Here is a 19,922-nt window from a genome sequence, read left to right on the forward strand (position 1 = left end):
CTCTTGAAAAATTCCAAAAAGATCCGACGCCAAATTTTGTTCTGCGCTGAGGCCCATTTTTGGCACAAAGCGTATGTAACCAAGCAAGACTTTTTCTTGTAGGAATACTTGTATGTAAAGTACAAAGTCTGTGCGAACCCGCTTCAATTCAGACCATGGAACAAAACACCACGCGTGTTATTCGCCAGTTAACAGTCGGAATGCTCAAATGAATAATCGACAATTGGAAGCACCGGATGGACGATCTGAGACAGAGCCGCGACCAACATTTGAAAGAGATAATCTTGAGAAATTAAATGCCAAAGAATGTTCTTTCGAATGATAGCAAACATTCCCCGTTAAATTTGAAGTTTCTGTGTTTTTTCTTTAAACAAGTAGGGAATCTCTAAGTGGATCACCCGTTACATACACGTGGTATCATTCAAGAATAAGTTAAAATCAAAATATACAACAATTATTACTTTTTAATATATTTCTTTATTTAAACTTCATGCATTGAAATAACTTAATTCGAAGCTACAAAAATATTTTTTTTTACCTAATTTTTTCGAATTTGATATGCCACTTCAGTAATGCAAATAAATAACTGTAACTGAATTAAAATTACAAATTTTATAAAAATAATAATTCTTTACTCCCCTTTCTGAGTTCCACCGTCATGATTGCAAAGTAAAAATTTAAATGCATTAAAATCAATGGAAAATTAATTCACATAAAAATGTATATGTGTGTAAGATTCGAAAAATATGGCAAAACAATCGTAATGTTATACATACTACAAATATAATACACAAGAGTATATAATAATATTGCTATTAAAAATAAGAATTACAGTCTGTTTTCGATTTTATGCTAACTAAATAACTAATTCGTCCGCCAATACAACAAATTCATGTATATACCAAATATATATGCCTACATATATGTAAATATATACGCGTTAATGACTATGTATGTGTGTGTGTTAAAGTCTCTGCATTCCTTTATTTACAATAAGTGCCACGCAACACTGTGTCCTCTCTCTCTCTCTCTCTCTCTGGAGCAATCTAGATCTCGTTTGCCCTACAAGCACTCCTCCAACTCCTCGCATGACGCAGACACAATCGTTGACTTGGGCAGCTCGATTTCCAGCAACTTCGTGCATGTGCCCACCTCCTCGTCCTCCTCATCGAGATCGTCTTTGCCACAGCGTTGCTCCTGCATTTCTATATCCAAAGTGCCATGTTGTCGTTGGAAGGAGATGAAGAAGGCCACCACCGAGACGAGCAGGAACATGAGCGCTATGCTGGAGCAAATCACAATTATTAGACCGGAGCGACTGAAGACTGAAGCCGATGTCACATCATTTATGCTGCGTGTAGGCAGAGGTTTACCAATACCGCCATTACTCTCAGCGGCCATGTGATCATTTAACGTGCGTCCGGCGTTGTGTGGTGGGAAGGTTTCGAAGAGGGTCGCCGCCATTGTATCGTCCAACTGTGTCAACAACATCGTGTGATGTGTCTGCGTATTGATCGAACGTGAACCTTTCGTTGAGGCGGTGACATCACCATGTCCGGCACTAACACCCACCAGAAGCGGCACAATGTCTGGGTCATCAGTGCTATTGTCGTCTTCATCGTTTACTTGAAATTCTTTCAGCGTCGTCGACTGTCCCTCAGTTGTGCTAGTGCCGGTCGGCGAAAGCTCACCGTTTGGTATATATGTTGTGCTCAGGAGAGAAATATGCTTTCGCCCCGATTGCTTAGGGGTTATCTTGTTTTGCAGATTTGTTTCATTGTCTACGGTTTCTTGTAGAATTATTGACTCAGTGGTTGAACCGCTTTGCGTAATTTCATTGTCCGGCTCTATTTCTTGCAAAATCGTTGATTCTTCTGTGAGCTTATCAACACTTGAAATTTGAGCATCTTCGTTTGTGGTTGACTTTTCTGTTTGACTTCCAATATCATTGTTTATTTCTATCAAGTGTTGTATACCGTTGAGAGCATTCTCGTCGTCGACAGACTGTGTGCTCTCTTCACTGGTTGTGGGTTTACTTTTATTTTCTAATTCTAGAGCTTCTTGTTCTATCTCGTTAATTTGATTGTTGTCCTTGTTAAGTTTGTCATCTTCACTGTTATTTTGTGTATTTTCTTCAACATGTCCCGTAATGGTCTCTACAGGTTCCGAAACAGCCTGCTCGCTGACATTATTTTCTAATTCTAAACTTGATTCCTCTGCCGCATCATCATTCTGTACATTTTGTTCACTTTCACCCTCTACATTGTTTACCAAAGTTACAGCGGGCTTTGCTGTGGTTTCCTCCTCCTCCAACAGTTCTTCTTTAACTATGTCCACACTGTCGGTTGTCTCTTCGATTGGTTCAACAGTTGCAGATTCAAGTGCGCCCTCCTCTAATTCAACGCCCTGTTTCTTAATTACGATATGCACACTTTTCACACCCTCGGGCTCAACAGTTGTGGCAACTTCTTCGTTGGCTAACGCATCGCTCTCGTCTAAGTGTAAGAGATCTACTGGCAAATCTTCAGCCAAGACTATAGAAGCCTCGGTAGCGGTGAGGTTTTCATTTAAAACTATAGATAAGGATGACTCATCCGCAGCAGCAGGCGTAATCTCAGTTTCATCCAGGTCCGCTGGTGAAAAACTCTTTTCCGTTGTTTCAGCGTTTTCATTTTCTATATTTGCTTGATTTTGGCTTGCATTCTCGTCTTCACCCAACACGCTGGATGATGATGCTTCCTGGCTCTTAACTGACTCCTGACTATCTTCATTATCTACGTTATTCTCTTCCGCGCTAACTGAGTGCTCTTCAGTTGAAGCTTTGGTATTTTTGTCTTCCGGCTCCGTATCATCTTCCTTTATTTGATGGTCCGGTCCATTGCTGAACTCCTTTTGTTCTTTTAAACCCTCTTCATCGATTTCGTTTGCTTCGTGTGAGTAAAGCGCAGACTCAGATATACGATTTAATTTAGCTTGTAATGAGCTCTTATCTGCAGCTAGTAAACTCTCTTGAGCCTCTTTGTCTTCTTCAATATTTTGCATGCCTTCATCTCCAGTTAACTGCAAGTTCGTTTCGCCACTGTCGTTTAAAATTCCTTCGTTTTCGTTACCATTAACATTTAGAGTTCTGGCACCTCGTTGATTGTCCACAAAAGACTTGACTGTTGAAACTGCCTCTTCGGCTTGTAGAGGGAACAGTACTGAGAGATCATTATTCGGCGTTTTTAAATGCGCAGAGGTTGTACTTTCTGTTGTCGACGGTTGATCGCGTACAGTATCAGGGGAAGTGGATGTTACTGAAATATGCAAATGTAGAAGTTAATAATTGTTAGACCTTTCTAAAATCTACCTCAACTTACACTCTGCTAGGACATCAATCGCGCCACTGGACTTGGTGCTACTCTCCTGCAGCGCATTTTGTATCAACTTCACTTCGTTGCGAAGTTTGCGACGCACCTCCTCATCCGTTTCATTTTGTAGGGGTTGAACTTGTGCAGCCACAATCTCTTGTTCAAATTCGATTGCGTTGCGCACTGAATTACGTATGGAGTCTTCGAGATTTTCGTCAAGCACAGTTTCGGCATAATCGAATTTTGGATTTACACGTAGATCTGTAGTTGCCTCTTCGCTGACGACTTGCGCGATTTCATTATTAACATCTTGTGGCGTATTCAAAGCCACTATAGGATTGTCGTGCCGTACAGTACCGGTGCTGACTGTTGTCGTTTCCATTTCCGTTCCATTCACAGCTATAGCAACGGTTACATTGTGCTGAAAATCAACAACTGCGGTTTGATTATCGACTAAAAGTGGTGTGTTAACTGTGGTGGTATCAATTACAACTGCGGCATCCAGTGGTGTATTTGGAGTGGTATCGGTTGTTGTCTCTGCTATAGATCGTCTTACAGCAGCTGCGTTAGTAGGTGTCGCTGTTAATTAAAAGAAATGGTGGGAATGAAAATCAGCCAGTGTTAACGAAAATGTTAATGAAATTAAAACTGGAAATGTTAATATGTTATTCACGTTAAAATAAATTCAAATATTGTATTTATGGTATATTTATATTTACGCAAGATTCATGTAATTTTGAATGAATTAACAGAAACCTACTTTAACATATTTTTCGGAGTCATAAAAATAATATTGTTGCTTATTATCCCAGAATCCAACGTGTGTTTTACGTGGGTATCTACCTGCGAAGGTTCAAATCCACGGTGCTTTCTATTACTAGAAGCACATAGATCAAAACAATGCGTTGATCAGCGCCCCAAAGCATAAGTGCATGCACAACACTACACCTTGGAAGAACCAAAGCATGAGTGCCGCCACATACACTTATACCTTGGTTCCAATCGGTTCGGGTGAAAACCAAAGGAAACACCCTAGCCCTCTTGGTCGGGTTCGAGGCCCATCTAAAACCTCTGCCGTACTCTGGGTCCGGCACCCGGACGCAGTGCGACTCCACATTGGACTAAAGCCCTTCCTGCATTTAGGTTTAAACCACAGCCACCACGAATCTCCTCAAAGGGCCAAACCCAATGAGAAGATTGGAGTTTCCTCCAAGGGTAGACTGCTCCCCGTGGTACCATGTTTTAGTCTTTGGTGTGACCTGTAGCTCTCGCCACTGCCAGTCGAGCCCCTAAGAACTCCGAGGAGTTCTTAAGAACCCGGCTGTATGTATGTGTTGTGTGTCAATTCATAAACTAGTGTTTGTTATATAACCGCAAACCCATTCAAAGAATATGATATAATTTCAATATAGCACTTTTCCGACTTACTAGACCATGCTGACATTCATAACAGACCCGTACTTGTCAGACATAGTGCATTTGGATTTTAGTCGCCTCTTACGACAGGCATGCCTTACCGCGGGAATATTCTCTTCTCGCTCCCCGCAGGGGGCTTATTATCCCAGGTCAGTCATTCCATGGCGCTTCCATCTAATTTCTTTGTGGTCTTGATCATCACCCAAGAATTACGGCCCAATGACGCCGCCGTCTCATAAATCGCATCAAACCGTAATTTTTTCGGGATGCAATGGTGACTCAGGGAGAACGTGTGAATTGCCGCCTGACAAATAACGTATATTTTGCTTACGGACAAAGCCATTCAGTCAGAAATGAGCCTCATCGATGAAAATCCGGATCATTTTCAAGTTGTTGCTCAGCTCAATTCCTTGAACATACGACGATTTTGGTGGTCAAGCGACTTCAGTTCTTGCGTCAATTTGATCTTGTAAGGATGTAAGCCAAGATCTTTTCGCAAAATTCGCCACAACGACGTCACAGAGATGTCCACAGCTTGAAAACGATGTGTGAGAGATTGATTTGGGTAAATATTCTCGACACTACGGCACTAGCACGGGAACATTCTGTACTGTGCCTGTGGATTCAAATTTTTCACTAGACACTCAAACTTGACGATTATGATGGCCATAGATCGGACGTAGCGCTCTTAAAATAGAGGCCACTGACTCCGGTATATCTTTCCATGATGAAGAGAAAAGTATGACGTCGTTTGCTGTCCCTATCGGTCTACTTTTGTACCTTCCCTATTTAAAACCCCGTTATTTCACGCATGCAACTTTTTCTTTCAATTTTATCAAGCAAGTGATCGTAAACTAAGCTCCGAAATCCTTTTTAATTTTAGAACTGACTTGTGAGCTCCTGACTTATGATAGAATATCTTGTAAAATAAACAATTTTTGTCGAATTTTAGTGATATTTCATATGCTATAAGCTTTTCGTCAATCGTTTATTATTACCGAACTATCTTGCCCCGATTGTGGAGGTGAAAACCATAAAGGGGTCTCGTCGCAGCGACCATTTCATTGAAATGTCTTTATTTTTTGGGTGAATATTTAAATTTCGTGACATTTGTATTTACATATATGTGTGTATGTGTGTATAAATCGTTACTAAAGACATAAAATATGAATTTTTAATATCTGTCCAGAGTAAAGCTTGTCGTGGCGGCAGGAAAACAATTATTTTGCAATTTTGAATTTATTTGTAACTAACAGGACATCCTGCTTTAAAACATTATGCGCTACGTTCAGTCTCGGTCTTTGAAGTGTCTATATACATAAGTGTGTGTATATTTTTATGTGTATACATATGTATACCATACACCATGAATACATTGGTATGTTGCTTATTTCTTTAACGACAGGTTTAAATACATAACCAAACAAACTTCCAAATCCAAATAGGTATGTATGTATGTATGCACATCATTCATCACAGCACAAATGCATGTGTCAACTTAGGTAAATTCAAACATATGTATGTATGTACGTATACCATGTACTACATGCCTTTTGTACATACGACCTGCAGTTAATAATGTTAAAGATCATGAAGATATTTATACAAATATGTACATATGTATGTTCATGATATGCATTCTGAATGTAAATAGTAAATCTAAAAATACAGAAGATTTATGAGTTGTTTTCCTACGCCCTCAAGCTTGTCTACACAATGTTTATACAGAAAGCGATCATATTACCGAGAATATGCTATGATATTTCAACACATTTTCGACCATTAGAAGTGTTAAAACATTAAAGAGTTATCGTAACTGAGCATTTTAGTAATAAATAGAAAATAATATAAAAAAAATTCAAAAGTCTTGACCTCCCAAATGCGGGACAGTCAAGAAGTAAGTGTTGAGTTGTTTCCAACCCATCTTCTTCCATACAGCTTCTGCAGATGGCGTTTGGTAAGATTCCCAACCTTACAGCAGTAACATATGCAGAGCAATATGGCAATGGCCTATTAAAAGCCCCACAACTAGGAAGAGGCTAGCCTTACTAAGAACAAATCAATGATTAAATATCAATAGATCTCTTACGATCGATCTCCACCAACGCTTCTTCCCACCCACGACTCCCTCGCCGGTAAATCTAAAAATAGACAGAAAAGTAGCCGCCAGAGTTCGATTCGGCCATTTTATGATCCAAGTCATCCGATGTGAAGTCAAAGTGAATTAGGATGTCTGAGTGCTTAGACATGTGTTCTTTTAGTAACCCAGATTCTCTGAGTCTGATAGCAACTTTTGCAGCCATACACCTTCGGACGATGTCTACGGATACCATGTGCAAGTAGGCGTTAAGTGGCATGTTTGAAGTGGACCTTGGTGCAGCACACATGCTGATGAGCGCCGCCTGTTGAACACTCTAGGGTTTCTTTGCAAGTGTGACCATTTTCGGTGAAAGACCTCATCTTTTGCCAATGGCTCCTCTACAGTAGTATAAGTCAATCGATGCATTTTTGCTTTCTCTTCGATTTTTGGCTTCCATGAAAGCTCCTAGGGTAAGCCCTAGATATTTCACTGTATCCGCCGGTTGAAGACGGATGTCTCCCACTTGCGGCAGCGGTGCCACCGGAATCTTGGGTCTCAAGCTTCAAAGTGGCACGAGGTACTAAACCATTTGATTTTGGCGTTTCAAATTCCAAAAAGCTCTAAATCTAGTTCTTAAATCAATAAGTTAATCCATAATAGGCTCAATCGCCTCCTTAGTCATCTGCTACATCGAGTGAATGCCGAAGACATACAGAAAAGTGAGTTTGGCGTCTGTGTAATAAACACGCTGGGCTGCAACAAAATTATGTAGTGCAACGAAATTCCGTCATAGTAAAATATGCAGAGCGGCACACAATAAAAATTGAATATCTATACTTGTATGTATGTATGTACATATATATATTTTTAGTGCCATAGGCGGCTGATTTGAAGCTAAATAATTGATCGGTAGCCATTTATTTCAAACTTTTGAACCCAACAAATATGAAGATAAGGCACTACAAACTACAGAGATAAATTAAAGAAAGCTTGCAGTTAAACATATATATTTTTTTTTAATTTGCCCATTTTTTTCATTTTTAATACCCTGCACAGGGTATATTAAGATTGCTGCGAAGTTTGTAACACCAAGAAGGAAGCGTCGGAACGGCCGATATCGGACCACTATAACATGTAGCTGCTATACAAACTGAACGATCAGAATCTAGTGCTGTTATGGAAAACTTTTGCATTTGACAAGATATATTCACGAAATTTGGTATAGATTATTTTCTAAGGCAACTATGTAATATACAAAGAAATTGGTCAGATCAGCTTACAATAGCATATAGTTGCCATACAAACTGAATGATCGGAATCAAATGCTTGCATGGAAACTCCCTTATTTGAAGAAATATCTTCACGAAATTTGGTTAGAATTATTGTACATAGAAATAATGTAATATCGGAAAAAAATTTTCAGATCGATTCACTATTGCATATAGCTGCCATACAAACCGAACGATCGGTATCAAGGGCTTGTATGGAAAACTTTCGCATTTGACGTGGTATCTTCACGAAATTTGACATGGATTACTGCATAGGTAATAACATAATTTCCGAAAAAAATGTTCAGATCGGATTACTATAGCATATAGCTTCCATACAAACTGAACACATAGTTACTAAAGGAAATGCACCTGTGAAGGATATATTGCAGCCGAAGTTAACGTTGTTTCCTGTTTTTTTGTATAATTATTCAGTTTTATTTAGAATCTGTCTTATTATTAAAATGACAATAAGTAAATTTGCTGACAGAAACAATAGTGCATGAAAAATGTTTTACAAAAATGAAGATAAAATCAATTGAATGAAAGTGGGAGGCTAAAAAGATAATACCTTTTTAGTTATTTTATACATTGTTATTCATTGTTACCTATTACCCAGCAGTTTGGTCCCAAGTACGTTATCATGGTTATCCAAAGCAGAGACGTAACCAGTACTTAATTCTTCCATAGTTTCTTTAATAGTGAGAATTTTTTAATATCGATGTGGGACGTCATTTTTAAAATAAAACGCTGTACATAATATAGTGCGAAGAATTTTAAAAGGCTTTTTTAACTTTAAAATTTAAATCAGCTGAGCTCCCCAAATTTGAATTCCATACGACCAGATATATAGGTCTGAGTATTACTTGATATATATGTACGTAGCTTGTTCTTCAAACTGAGACGTGATCTTGATCTTAGAAGCCAATATAGCTGAGTAAACCTTAACCTGACCAGACTATTAATTTTCATGTGCCTGAGAGTATACTTCACGTGTATTCGGTATTAATGAGAATGTTTCATTTGGTAAGCCAGGTTCTGAAATACATTATTACTTGATATATCCAAACTAGTTACCCAGTTTTTGCTCGATATGAAATTTTGCAAACGTCCTTTTCTCGCTAAGAAGCTGCTCATTGATCGGGACTTTATATGTAGTATATGTATATGTATCTCACATACTCGTACAGACTGATCTATTACTATCAAGCTAACGTTTTTCGTATGCACTTTTTGCCATAGTATTTCTCATAAATGGTACGAAAGGTCGGTGCAATTACAGTTAAAACTTTTTCTTGTTTTTGTCCATGTTCCACCCACTGTGCTGCGTTACAATGAACTCGCTTAGTATATTGTTCTTTTGTTATCACTGATGATAAGTGAGCATACAAACATAAATACACATATTTAAATACATAAATACGTACATACATATGTATGCACATGCTTATACTGCGCTATGTACATACATATGTCGGTATGTGTGCATGCATGTCAATAATCATAACTCTAACTCGAACAGAAGTCAACAACTCATTCAAGCATGTGGCATGCCACGCCACAATAAGGGCAATAGCCCTAGGAGCCGACTTGCAAGATAAGCGCCCGAAAAAAACCCTAACTAATTCGAGCATTAAAATGGAAATGAGGCTGCCCACAAACCGTAAGCAACTGGTTGCAGCGCTGCACTAACAACAATATTATCATTGGCTACAGTAAACAAACACATGCAAACAAACACGTACTCCTTTAAGCATACAAAAATTTATTATGCATTCCCGATATCTTAAATTATCACACAATAAAACCGCGGACGGCCAGCGACAGATTGCCGAACTGCAGTCAAAGATGCCAAGGCATATATATATATTTACATATGTTTATGTGTCTGTGTGTATGTCTATGCAACATACATGGGTTTTTTATGCTCTTCTGTTCTATGTTTTTGTTAAAATGAAGATTTGTGTGTCCAACATGCTCCCATGGAGAACCTTCTTCTGACGCTGTGCCGCTACCAGTCTATGGAGTGTATGTTTGTATGCCCGCCTATATTTGTTTGAATAAGTGTGGCATGTCAAGAATTTTTCAAATGACGAAATTTTCAAATAAAAGCACCAACTTGACATTCTTCTATGTCACAGCCACATTCTTCGGCACATAGAGATGACAGCGGAGAAAAGACACATTTGAACAAATCAATATGTCAGGCAGACCGTGTGGCACACAATAGCCGCATAGCGTCAAAATAGCCAAGAATGCAAACGGACACAGACGTGGCAGGCACAATAGTTGGTCTCGCAGCGGCAAGTTCGTTTTGGGGAAAATATCTTTGAAATGTTGCAGCGGTTTTTGCTGCATGCCAAAGCAAAGACCCTAACGAATTGGTGAAATCTGACGACAGCTTACTGTAATGGACTGTCATTGGAGGGGCAACAGTTTGAAAGCGTTGCGCTTTGAATGGCAAAGGATTATGCATAGCGGCCGACGATAAGCTTTTCCCACGCTTCCATTCATTTCATTGTTTACTCATTTTATCAAGTTCAATGTAATTGTTTACTCGTTTTTATGCTGTTTATAATGCTTTATGACCCCAACTGCTGTTAATGGGGCTTGCGCTCATGCATGCGTGTGGAAAGCAGTCTCAGATAAGCCTATGAATAGGCTTGCCTCTTGCGTAGATGCTTATGTATACTCAGCTGTCATTTGCGTTTACTTACTGTCTATATTGCCATGCAAGTATTATCATCATTAATTTTTATTAATTTGACTTCTGCGGTGTGAACACATACATATGTACATAGAACAAGGAAAAACATTAATTCTTAATACCCTTTACAAATGAAAAAAAGTTGCGGGTCAAGAACTTGTTTTTGATCGTTCAGTTTATATGCCAGCTATAAGCTATAGTTGTACGTTCTGAACAATTAATTCGAAGATTATATCTTATTCTATATAAAAGTTGTCCATATAAGGCCCTGCTGCTGTAGATGTGGAAAATACTTATGTATATAATCGACCAAAAGATCCGTGAAAGGAAGATCGAAACTCACCACCTCTTCGTCGATTTTAAAGCCGCCTTTGATAGCACGATACCAAGCGAGGTTTCAGACAAGGAGATCAGAATCACTGTCCTGCTATCTGAGGTCCTGCTCTGGAGTATTCGACGTAGTATCCGATGGGGAAGCAGAGGAAGAGAAAGCCCTCCATTCTGTTGGAAATACCGGAGGGAGAAGGACCAGGCTACACTTGGAATCTCCAATTGATGCCAAACAACGAAAAGGAAGAACTGTCGAGCTGTTGTAAACTCGGCAATTAATTCGTAAGCTATTTTTACGCCAATAAAGAAGAAGAAGATTGTGTGCATGCAGACAAACTGACAGAGAGGCATGGCTAAATCAACTCTAATATACTTTATAGTGTCTCCACCATATCCTTTTATATTTCACATTGTTCAGGGCATAAAAAGCCTATCAATGCATATATGTATGTATTTGTAGACATACTTCTGTACATACATGTGTACGTTTGTATATAGACACGTTCATAAAACCTCCCACTGTGGGCCATTGATCTACTGAGCATTATAAAGAAATTAACGATAACTTCGACTTCCTTAAACATACACGCGCATATACATACATACATATATGCATGTATGTACTTATATAAATGATAATGCACTTATGTAAGAAAGTCCCTTTATATTGCATTTTACGAGTGTCTACTTTCTTATTTATGCATTTCATATTATCAACGCTAGCGAGGCAACATAAATTGTTATAAACAAAAATTATGAACACGAAAGAACCAATAAAAAAAAAGTGGAGGAAAAATAAAATAAGTTCCGATTACACAATTATTTTTCCACAGCATAGCCCATTGAAAATCCACTTATGCGCATACAATCATACTGTCTGCGTGCATAGCGGAAGATTCGACTAGACGCATGCGTCACCGTGCGTGTACTCATGTGCGCATGCGCATGCGCCCATGTGCTCGTCGTATTCACTTCCTATATTTTCTTAACACATGAACCGACGAAAATGTAATTAAATTTTTATGTTATGCCGGCATCTTGAACATCAATTTGCTACACACAGTTCATGCAGCGCACGTGGCTACGCATTGTGTGCCCGTGACATTTCGCCTCACAATGCCTAACATATGGCCGTAGGAAAGCTTGAAAGTCACCGCGCTTGGCGCGAGTGCAATGATAATGAAAGAAACGAATCAATATTCGTACGGAAAAGGAGTACAATTATGAATGACGCGGGGTGTTAAAGTGGCGTAGGAAATCGCTAACCGTTATTGAACTACAAAACGTCACTATCGATTTGGGCCACGTCCACAGCCGTTATGTTTTATGTTTATGTACGCACATAAATGGCATTTTACTTCAAGTTTTAATTGCTACGATTTTCTTTTATTATACAAACATAAATTTATATTAAAATTTTTTCCAGCGCATGATTCTTATTATAAAATTTGTGTGTTCATATGTATATTAAATATTCCACGAACGTTTGACATAATGCGTTGGTGCATTGTAACTATGTAGCTACATACATACATATATGGTTATTTCCTACAGGCTTTAAGAACTTTCAAAGAATAAAGTAATAAGTTTATAACCCTGCAAGCAATATTCAACTTTTTATATTATATGTATGTACATATATTCAATATCTGCTGCACAGCGCTGGTCACATATTAGTTTTTCTTGTAAACTTTTTTAGTTTCAATTGTCTAAATAAGAACAAATTAAATTGTGGATGTTGTCATTTATAATTGATATGAAAGTCATTCTTTTGAAAGAATTAATTAATTCGAAAAATAACTAAATAGGAGATTTTTTAAAAACTAAGTAGAGGTACTTTTTTTAAAAGCAATTTTTTTACAGATCACGTGTGAGTCGTGTCTAGATGATATGTTATTTTTATTCAGTATTGTTTGGCATTTCATCAAGGAAAGACTTACGCTTAAACATCGCTTACAAATCCTTCAACTTTATTACAAAAATTCACTTTCTGTAAAGAGTGTGTTTAGTGCGCTGCGCTCAACTTTTGGTCAACATAATCGCCCTACTGAGCGTACTTTTAATTGTCCGTCTGTCCTTCTATCTGACTGTATACATACATACATACTTATGTATTTGCCAAGTAATCGCTCGCTTTTTGAGAAATTGAACTGAAAATTTGCACACGCCATTTTCTGCCCAATAAGATGCTAGTCGGCCCCATATAGCATACCACTACAGCATATTGCTGCCAACAAACTGATCGCTTAAAGTTAAGATATACTTATATTTATACCCTTTTATGCGATAAAAAATGCGACACTGAAGGAATTATAGCTTCGGTGCAGTCAAAGTTTACGTTTTTTCTTGTTTTTATATTTTTATAAGATGAACAGTTCAGCTAACGTTGACCTAAAATTATTATCTAATATGTGTAAATTGGAGTTGTCAAGAACACTCCGGTCTAGATCTCGCGGAAAAAATAAACACAAATCAGCTTAATACATATATTTTATTTCCGTTTTTTCACCTGGATATCTAAAAAAAATAAAGATATCCGAGGTGTTTTTGCTTTCATCAGGCAAAATCGGAAAATTTTTAAAAGGAAATGGTGAAATGATTCTTTCTCATCTTCTGACCAACGCTTGCTGAGCTTTTCTAAAGCCCAACAGTCCAGTAGCGAACCACAAGAAGCCAACGAAACTGCTTTCGGTTTCCATTCCCTACAGTTTCCTGCAATGGTGCTGTGGTCAAGCATTCAAACCAGTTGAATCATAAAACAATTCGATGCTTCGATCTAGACAACCTTTCACTAGTCTTGAACGCACAGTCACCGACCTCAAGGCTAATATCGCTGCCCTGCTTTCGTAGAGGTTAGTAACCGCTAGAAAAGCATATCTAGTGTTTACAAATTAAAAATCACAAATGTATTATGGTGTGGTAACCGAATTACTATTTTAGAGATTTAAATATGATGATGTAATATTTGAATTGGTCTAAAAGCTTAAGGTCTGTACGAGTTAAATGCCTTGTTTACTGTAAGTAAAAATATTCGAACTGCTTTGTTAATTGTGATACTTAATTAATTTTAAAGCTTGTTATTAAAAAAATTGGTGCTTTTATACTATTCTTATTAATTAAAGATAATTCTAGAAATTTCTTAAAAAATTTTAGCTGATTCTTACAAATTTATTTTCTCTTCTGACTTGAAATTCATTTGAGCTAAATATTTGGTCCACTACTTATTCAGTAGCTCATCTAATTTTAAAAACTTAAATAAAACAAACATTAAAATGGATTCAAGTAACCAACAATTGTCATATTTACAAAATTTATAAAATTATTAAGAAATAAAAAATTTTCCCAAAAATCATCAAAGTTTAACTGTTAATATCTTTTAAACGGTTGGGTTTACAAAAAAATCATAAGAGACCATATTTTAGAGCATTCAATTTCCTACAAAACCTAATTAACAAGATATTTTTTCAAGTAGTTGGAAGCGAGATATAAATTTTTCTATCTGATAATAAGAAAAAATAGAAAACCGTTAGGCGGAGGACCTTCCCGTTCCAATTAAAAACTCATATTTGGAGAGGCTTTCTTAGAGGTGTCTAGGAACCTATTTTTGCGAGTACCAATTGAAAAAAAAATAAAAAAAATTTTTTGAATCACCCTAGAGTACATGCATATACAATCATGATATATAGTATGTACCAGTAGACGCACATATTCATGTTACGATTAAATTAGCGCGTCATAGGAAGCTCGCGGAAAGCCAGAAAATAAGTGCTGCATTCGAGATTCAGGCACTGTACATTTTTCAAATCTATGCTAATATTATAAAGAGGAAAGATTTGATTATTTGTTTGCTTGAAGATTGAAAAGTTCTTGTACCTTTGGGAAGCTACACTCTCTACGGAGAACATAGACTATCTTATATGTTCAAAAAAGTTAGGGATCCTTACTAAAAGCCAATAATGAAATCCCAGATGTAAAAAAAAATATCTATCAATTTTATTACATAGCGTGCGCTGAGAATACTAGTGATCTACTGCAACTTTCAACGTTCACATCTCATCGTTTATATGAGGTCCTCTTCAACCAACCGGGATGGCAAATGGAATGATCTGCTGTTTTTATTCCAATGAAATACTTGCTTGGATGGTGCAATATAGCATACTTGCATATATGAATTTTTGAAAGCCATTCAAAGAGCAATACTATCAGCCCTGAGTTATAAAAGAAGTGCTTTTAAAATACAAAAAATCTTGAACGTGGAGCAATTATAAGCCAATTTTCGGACTTTTACTTCTTTATCAGTGGAACTTAACCTTTTCTTCTTCTCAACACTTGCGGCTATTTTCATTCTAAATGAATGTCGAGTAACTTGGAACACAATGACGAGCCTTTGAGATATTTGAAGTTTTGAAGAAAGCTTGTGATTTTAAAAGTTTTGAAAGAGTTGAGGATAACCTAAAGTTAACCTCAGCAATATTTTCGATTCTAATAATCATATGTAATGTAAAACAATCGCTGGCGCTTTTAAAGCTTCAAGAACTTCAAAAATAGCCATGCGAAGTTTTACATTTTTTTTAATAAAGGACGGTACCAACAGAGTTCGAAATGATATTTTTTACATTAATAAACTTCTAGTAGAATTCTGAAATTAGTAATGTCCCTTCTTGTGGATTTGTGAAAAATGTTCCTTAACTAGCAAAATTAGCACAGATCCCAATTTTTAATATTAATTGTTTTTGTTTATTATTTAGGGACAAATTTGTATGCTCTCAACGAGGAATATTAAGTTACCAGAAAGTTTGTAACATCCAGAGGGAAACGTCGGAGACCCTATAAAATATATATATATGTACATTAGGGTGATTCAAAAAAAAATTTTTTGTTTTTTTTTATTGGTACTCGGAAAAATGAGTTCCTAGACACCTCTAAGAAATCCTCTCCAAATATGAGTTTTTAATTGTAACGGGAAGGTCCTCCGCCTAACGGTTTTCTATTTTTTCTTATTATCAGATAGAAAAATTTATATCTCGCTTCCAACTACTTAAAAAAATATCTTGTTAATTAGGTTTTGTAGGAAATTGAATGCTCTAAAATATGGTCTCTTAAGATTTTTTCGTAAACCCAACCGTTTAAAAGATATTAACAGTTGAACTTTGATTATTTTTGGTAATATTTTTTATTTCTTATTAATTTTATAACTCAATGAAAAAAAATTATTATGAATAGGTTTTTGGAGAGGATTTCTTAGAGGTGTCTAAGAACCTGTTTTTCACAGAACCAAACGAAAAAAAATAATTTTTTTTTTTGATCCACCCTAATATGCATTGATGTTTGACGATGAATATCTCGTAAACGCTTAACTTAATCGAAAAATCATAGTAGACCATTTTTATAGAGCAGTAAATTTCCTACAAAACTATGTGTTTCATTATTCATAATAATTTTTTTTCATTGAGTTATAAAATTAATAAGAAATAAAGAATTTTTCCAAAAATAGTCAAATTTCAACCGTTAATATCTTTTAAACGGTTGGGTTTACGAAAAAATCTTAAGAGACCATATTTTAGAGCATTCAATTTCCTACAAAACCTAATTAACAAGATATTTTTTTAAGTAGTTGGAAGCGAGATATAAATTTTTCTATCTGATAATAAGAAAAAATAGAAAACCGTTAGGCGGAGGACCTTCCCGTTACAATTAAAAACTCATATTTGGAGAGGATTTCTTAGAGGTGTCTAGGAACCCATTTTTCCGAGTACCAATAAAAAAAAACAAAAAATTTTTTTTTTGAATCACCCTAATGTACATACATACTTATGTAAATGATCAGCAGGACGAATTGAGTCGATTTTACCAAGCTTGTTTGTCTTCTGTCTGAAAAATGGCGAACTAGTACCTCAATTTTTGAGATATCGATCTGAATTTTTGCATACGTCCTTTTCTCGTAGAGAAGCAGCTCATTTGTCGGAACCGTCGATATCGGATCACTACACATCTGCCTGCCATGCGAACTGAATGATCGAAATAAAATGCGTGTATGGAAAACTTTTTAATTTGACAGGATATTTTCAAGAAATTTAGCAAGGATTATTCCCTAAGGTAATCACTCGTGAAATCTCTTAAGAAATTGTTCAGATCGAATCTCTCTCACACACAGCAGCCACACAAACCGAACGATCAAAATCCAGTTGTTGTAAGGTATCTCTTGTATTAGTGAAGGGTATTAAATATTTATCGCAAAAATATGTATTTTAAGCACACGAAGCACACTCATGCATACATACACACATACGTAGTCATCTAACTACAATTTGTGGTAGGTATAAATTTGCCGATAAATGAAATTGATGTGGAAACGAGAGATTAAAAGGTGAAAAAACGCAATAAAAATTCGCTGATGCGTTAGCCTTCAAATCAAATTGTCTCGCTGTTGGAGAAAATGCGCTGCAACTAAGCCGTCCAGTTGTTATACATAAGCCTACTTTTAACGTTTTCACAACGTCCGTGAGGGGAAGTGGCAGATGTCATGTCGAAATAAGTGGCCCACGCGAAGTTGTTCAAATTCGCGGCAAAGGAGGGGCATAAGGGAAGTTAGAATTGCACACAGCTGGCGAAGCAGACCAACAGAGCTGAATCTGCAAGCTGAAGTATTAATCTTGTTTTTGTTGTTCTTACTATTATTATGGTTGTAGCTGTCTACGCCAATGATGCTAATGCCATCGGCAAACTTATTGATATGTCCATGCAAAAAACGGCCCGTGGTGTTGTTGTGCTTATTGCCACACATACATACAAACATCCATACATACATATACATATAATACATTTTAATAGTCAGTACTCACTTGCCAGCGCCAGAACGGCGATTGTGATGAACAGTGGCAAAGCTCGGCGATGATTGCTGCCACTACTGTTGCCATTGCGATAACAGGTTAACCTGTTGCAACGGCTTTGTTTATGGCAGCTGCAATTGCCGTTGGTGCCATTCATGTCTGCTGCCACACCGTGCTTGTTGCTGCTGGTGATGCACTCTGAAGCGCTGTCTTGTCGTTGTTGTTGCGCGAGATCGCGGCGCACTTGTTTCCAGCATGTCATGTTGCCGTCGTTGTTGTTTTTGCTGCTGTTACTTTTGTTGTGGCAGCTGAATTTCTTGTTTGCTTTCTGTTTCGTGTTAAACGGGTGTTGTTATTGTCGTTGTTGTTGTTGTCGTCGATTCTGCGGTTATTATTGCCGGTAGTTGATTGTATTTTGTGTGTTTGGCAGCGCCCCTTGGCCAATAAAATCTTGTTTCTCCCGGCTGCCTGTATATATGGTATACAATAATTTATCGAGTTCGATCACTGTGCTGTTGAGTGATGATCCTATGGATACCGAAGATGCCACAGCGTCAAGTAGTACAGACGACACTGCGATCGTTGCAGCCAAGTAAAGACGGCCGTACAAATGAATGGAGCACAAAACGTTGAACCCGTCAATGGCGATGGTGTCAATACTTCCAGAATGTATAGAAAAGCACAATCGCAAATCGCCAATTACTCTTCCTAATCGCTCTTAACACACTGGCTATTAGTGCAACTTCGACTGTGGCGACACTTGCAGCGCGATTTCACGCGAATCACACAAATGTACAAATTTCTCTAGAAGAATTCTTCGAAAGTGAAACACCCGATCACGTAGGCCTGAAGTGTTCAAGCCATATATGCCCACAAGCACCTTGAACACGCCAATTCTACGCACTTTACTTTTAATCGCTTGTTTTTAGCTTCTTCTTTGCGATAATATTACATTTGTTACTTTCTTCAAATTTTCCGTGTGTCTCTGCTTTTCACTGAATTATTGTTTTAGACACTGTCGTAGCTGTCATCACTTAACCCAAAAAGTCGAACTGTTCGCGCCCAATACACGTGAAGAACTGAAACCGAAACTGATTTTGAGAACAGAAATCAACTTTTCTTCAACACTGAGAACCACTACATGTGCACACTCAACGTCAGCGGCCAGCATAAAACTCAACAATAACAACTGCAACAATACGTTCGTCCCGCCATGCCACTGCAATCTTCAGCCTTCAGTCGACGATCCGACCATGTGCATTTTGTGCTCACAGATATCCATGCAAGCAGCGAAGCACACTCGTATGTATGTGTATGTGTGTGTGTACCCATCACTATGTGTGTATGCCTGTGCCCATAAGTATGGATATTCATTGGCATTGTCTTCATTTATTTTCTTTTTTTGTCCTCGATCTTCAACGATCGCCGTTGCCGCCACTGCCACCTCTTATGCCTAAATCGGCTCGCCCGGCTTGTGTCGGTTCGGCTGTGTGGGCTGTCGGTGTCGTGCGTCGTGCGGCTATGTTTTGCTTTCTTCTCAATCCCGTAGCGTAGTAGAAAGACGTGCTCTTGGTCGCGCTCCTTCTTTCTGGATGTGTAAATACATAGGAACACGTATTTACATTAGGCTTGTATGTGTAGAGTCAATACATTAATATGCGGTTATTTGGGTAGCTGCAATTATACTTTATTGTAGATCACATTAGGCTGTATCGATTTTTGACTTTCAATATCCACAGAGGAAAAAATATTACAGCTTAAGTCATGGACACAATTCGCGAGGGTCTTAAATTTTTAATTGTTTTCCCAGTTTGTTAAAATTTTTTTTAAATTATAGTAAATGTCACCAGGATTTGTGATTTGTGATATCAAAATTTTAGCTTTCTTGACCACGTTCGTGACTATCGTTCGATTTTATTCCCGAACCTTCAATTGAACACA

General features: G+C 37.5%; 1 protein-coding gene across 1 annotated transcript; it reads right to left on the minus strand.

Annotated features, from left to right (window-relative positions):
• Positions 1 to 454: 454 nt before the first annotated feature.
• LOC105225734 (enolase-phosphatase E1) lies at positions 455 to 19,068 on the minus strand. The gene is made up of 3 exons (XM_011204333.4): positions 17,994 to 19,068; positions 3,360 to 3,929; positions 455 to 3,296 (listed from the first exon to the last, which is right to left on the minus strand). Exons 1-3 carry the CDS (start codon positions 18,241 to 18,243, stop codon positions 1,063 to 1,065), a joined length of 3,054 nt encoding a protein of 1,017 aa, XP_011202635.2. The 5' UTR covers positions 18,244 to 19,068; the 3' UTR covers positions 455 to 1,062.
• Positions 19,069 to 19,922: the final 854 nt, after the last annotated feature.

The sequence above is a fragment of the Bactrocera dorsalis genome, chromosome 2 (assembly GCF_023373825.1).
Source record: "Bactrocera dorsalis isolate Fly_Bdor chromosome 2, ASM2337382v1, whole genome shotgun sequence".
Lineage (NCBI taxonomy): Eukaryota > Metazoa > Arthropoda > Insecta > Diptera > Tephritidae > Bactrocera > Bactrocera dorsalis.

Excerpts from the sequence above, each read along its gene's own strand:
- LOC105225734 (XM_011204333.4), bottom strand. The coding sequence starts at position 18,243 with ATGACATGCTGGAAACAAGTGCGCCGCGATCTCGCGCAACAACAACGA. Across the intron at positions 3,930-17,993 it reads CGCCGTTCTGGCGCTGGCAA|CGACACCTACTAACGCAGCT; the intron begins GTGAGTACTGAC and ends TTTAATTAACAG. Across the intron at positions 3,297-3,359 it reads GATTGATGTCCTAGCAGAGT|TAACATCCACTTCCCCTGAT; the intron begins GTAAGTTGAGGT and ends TGCATATTTCAG.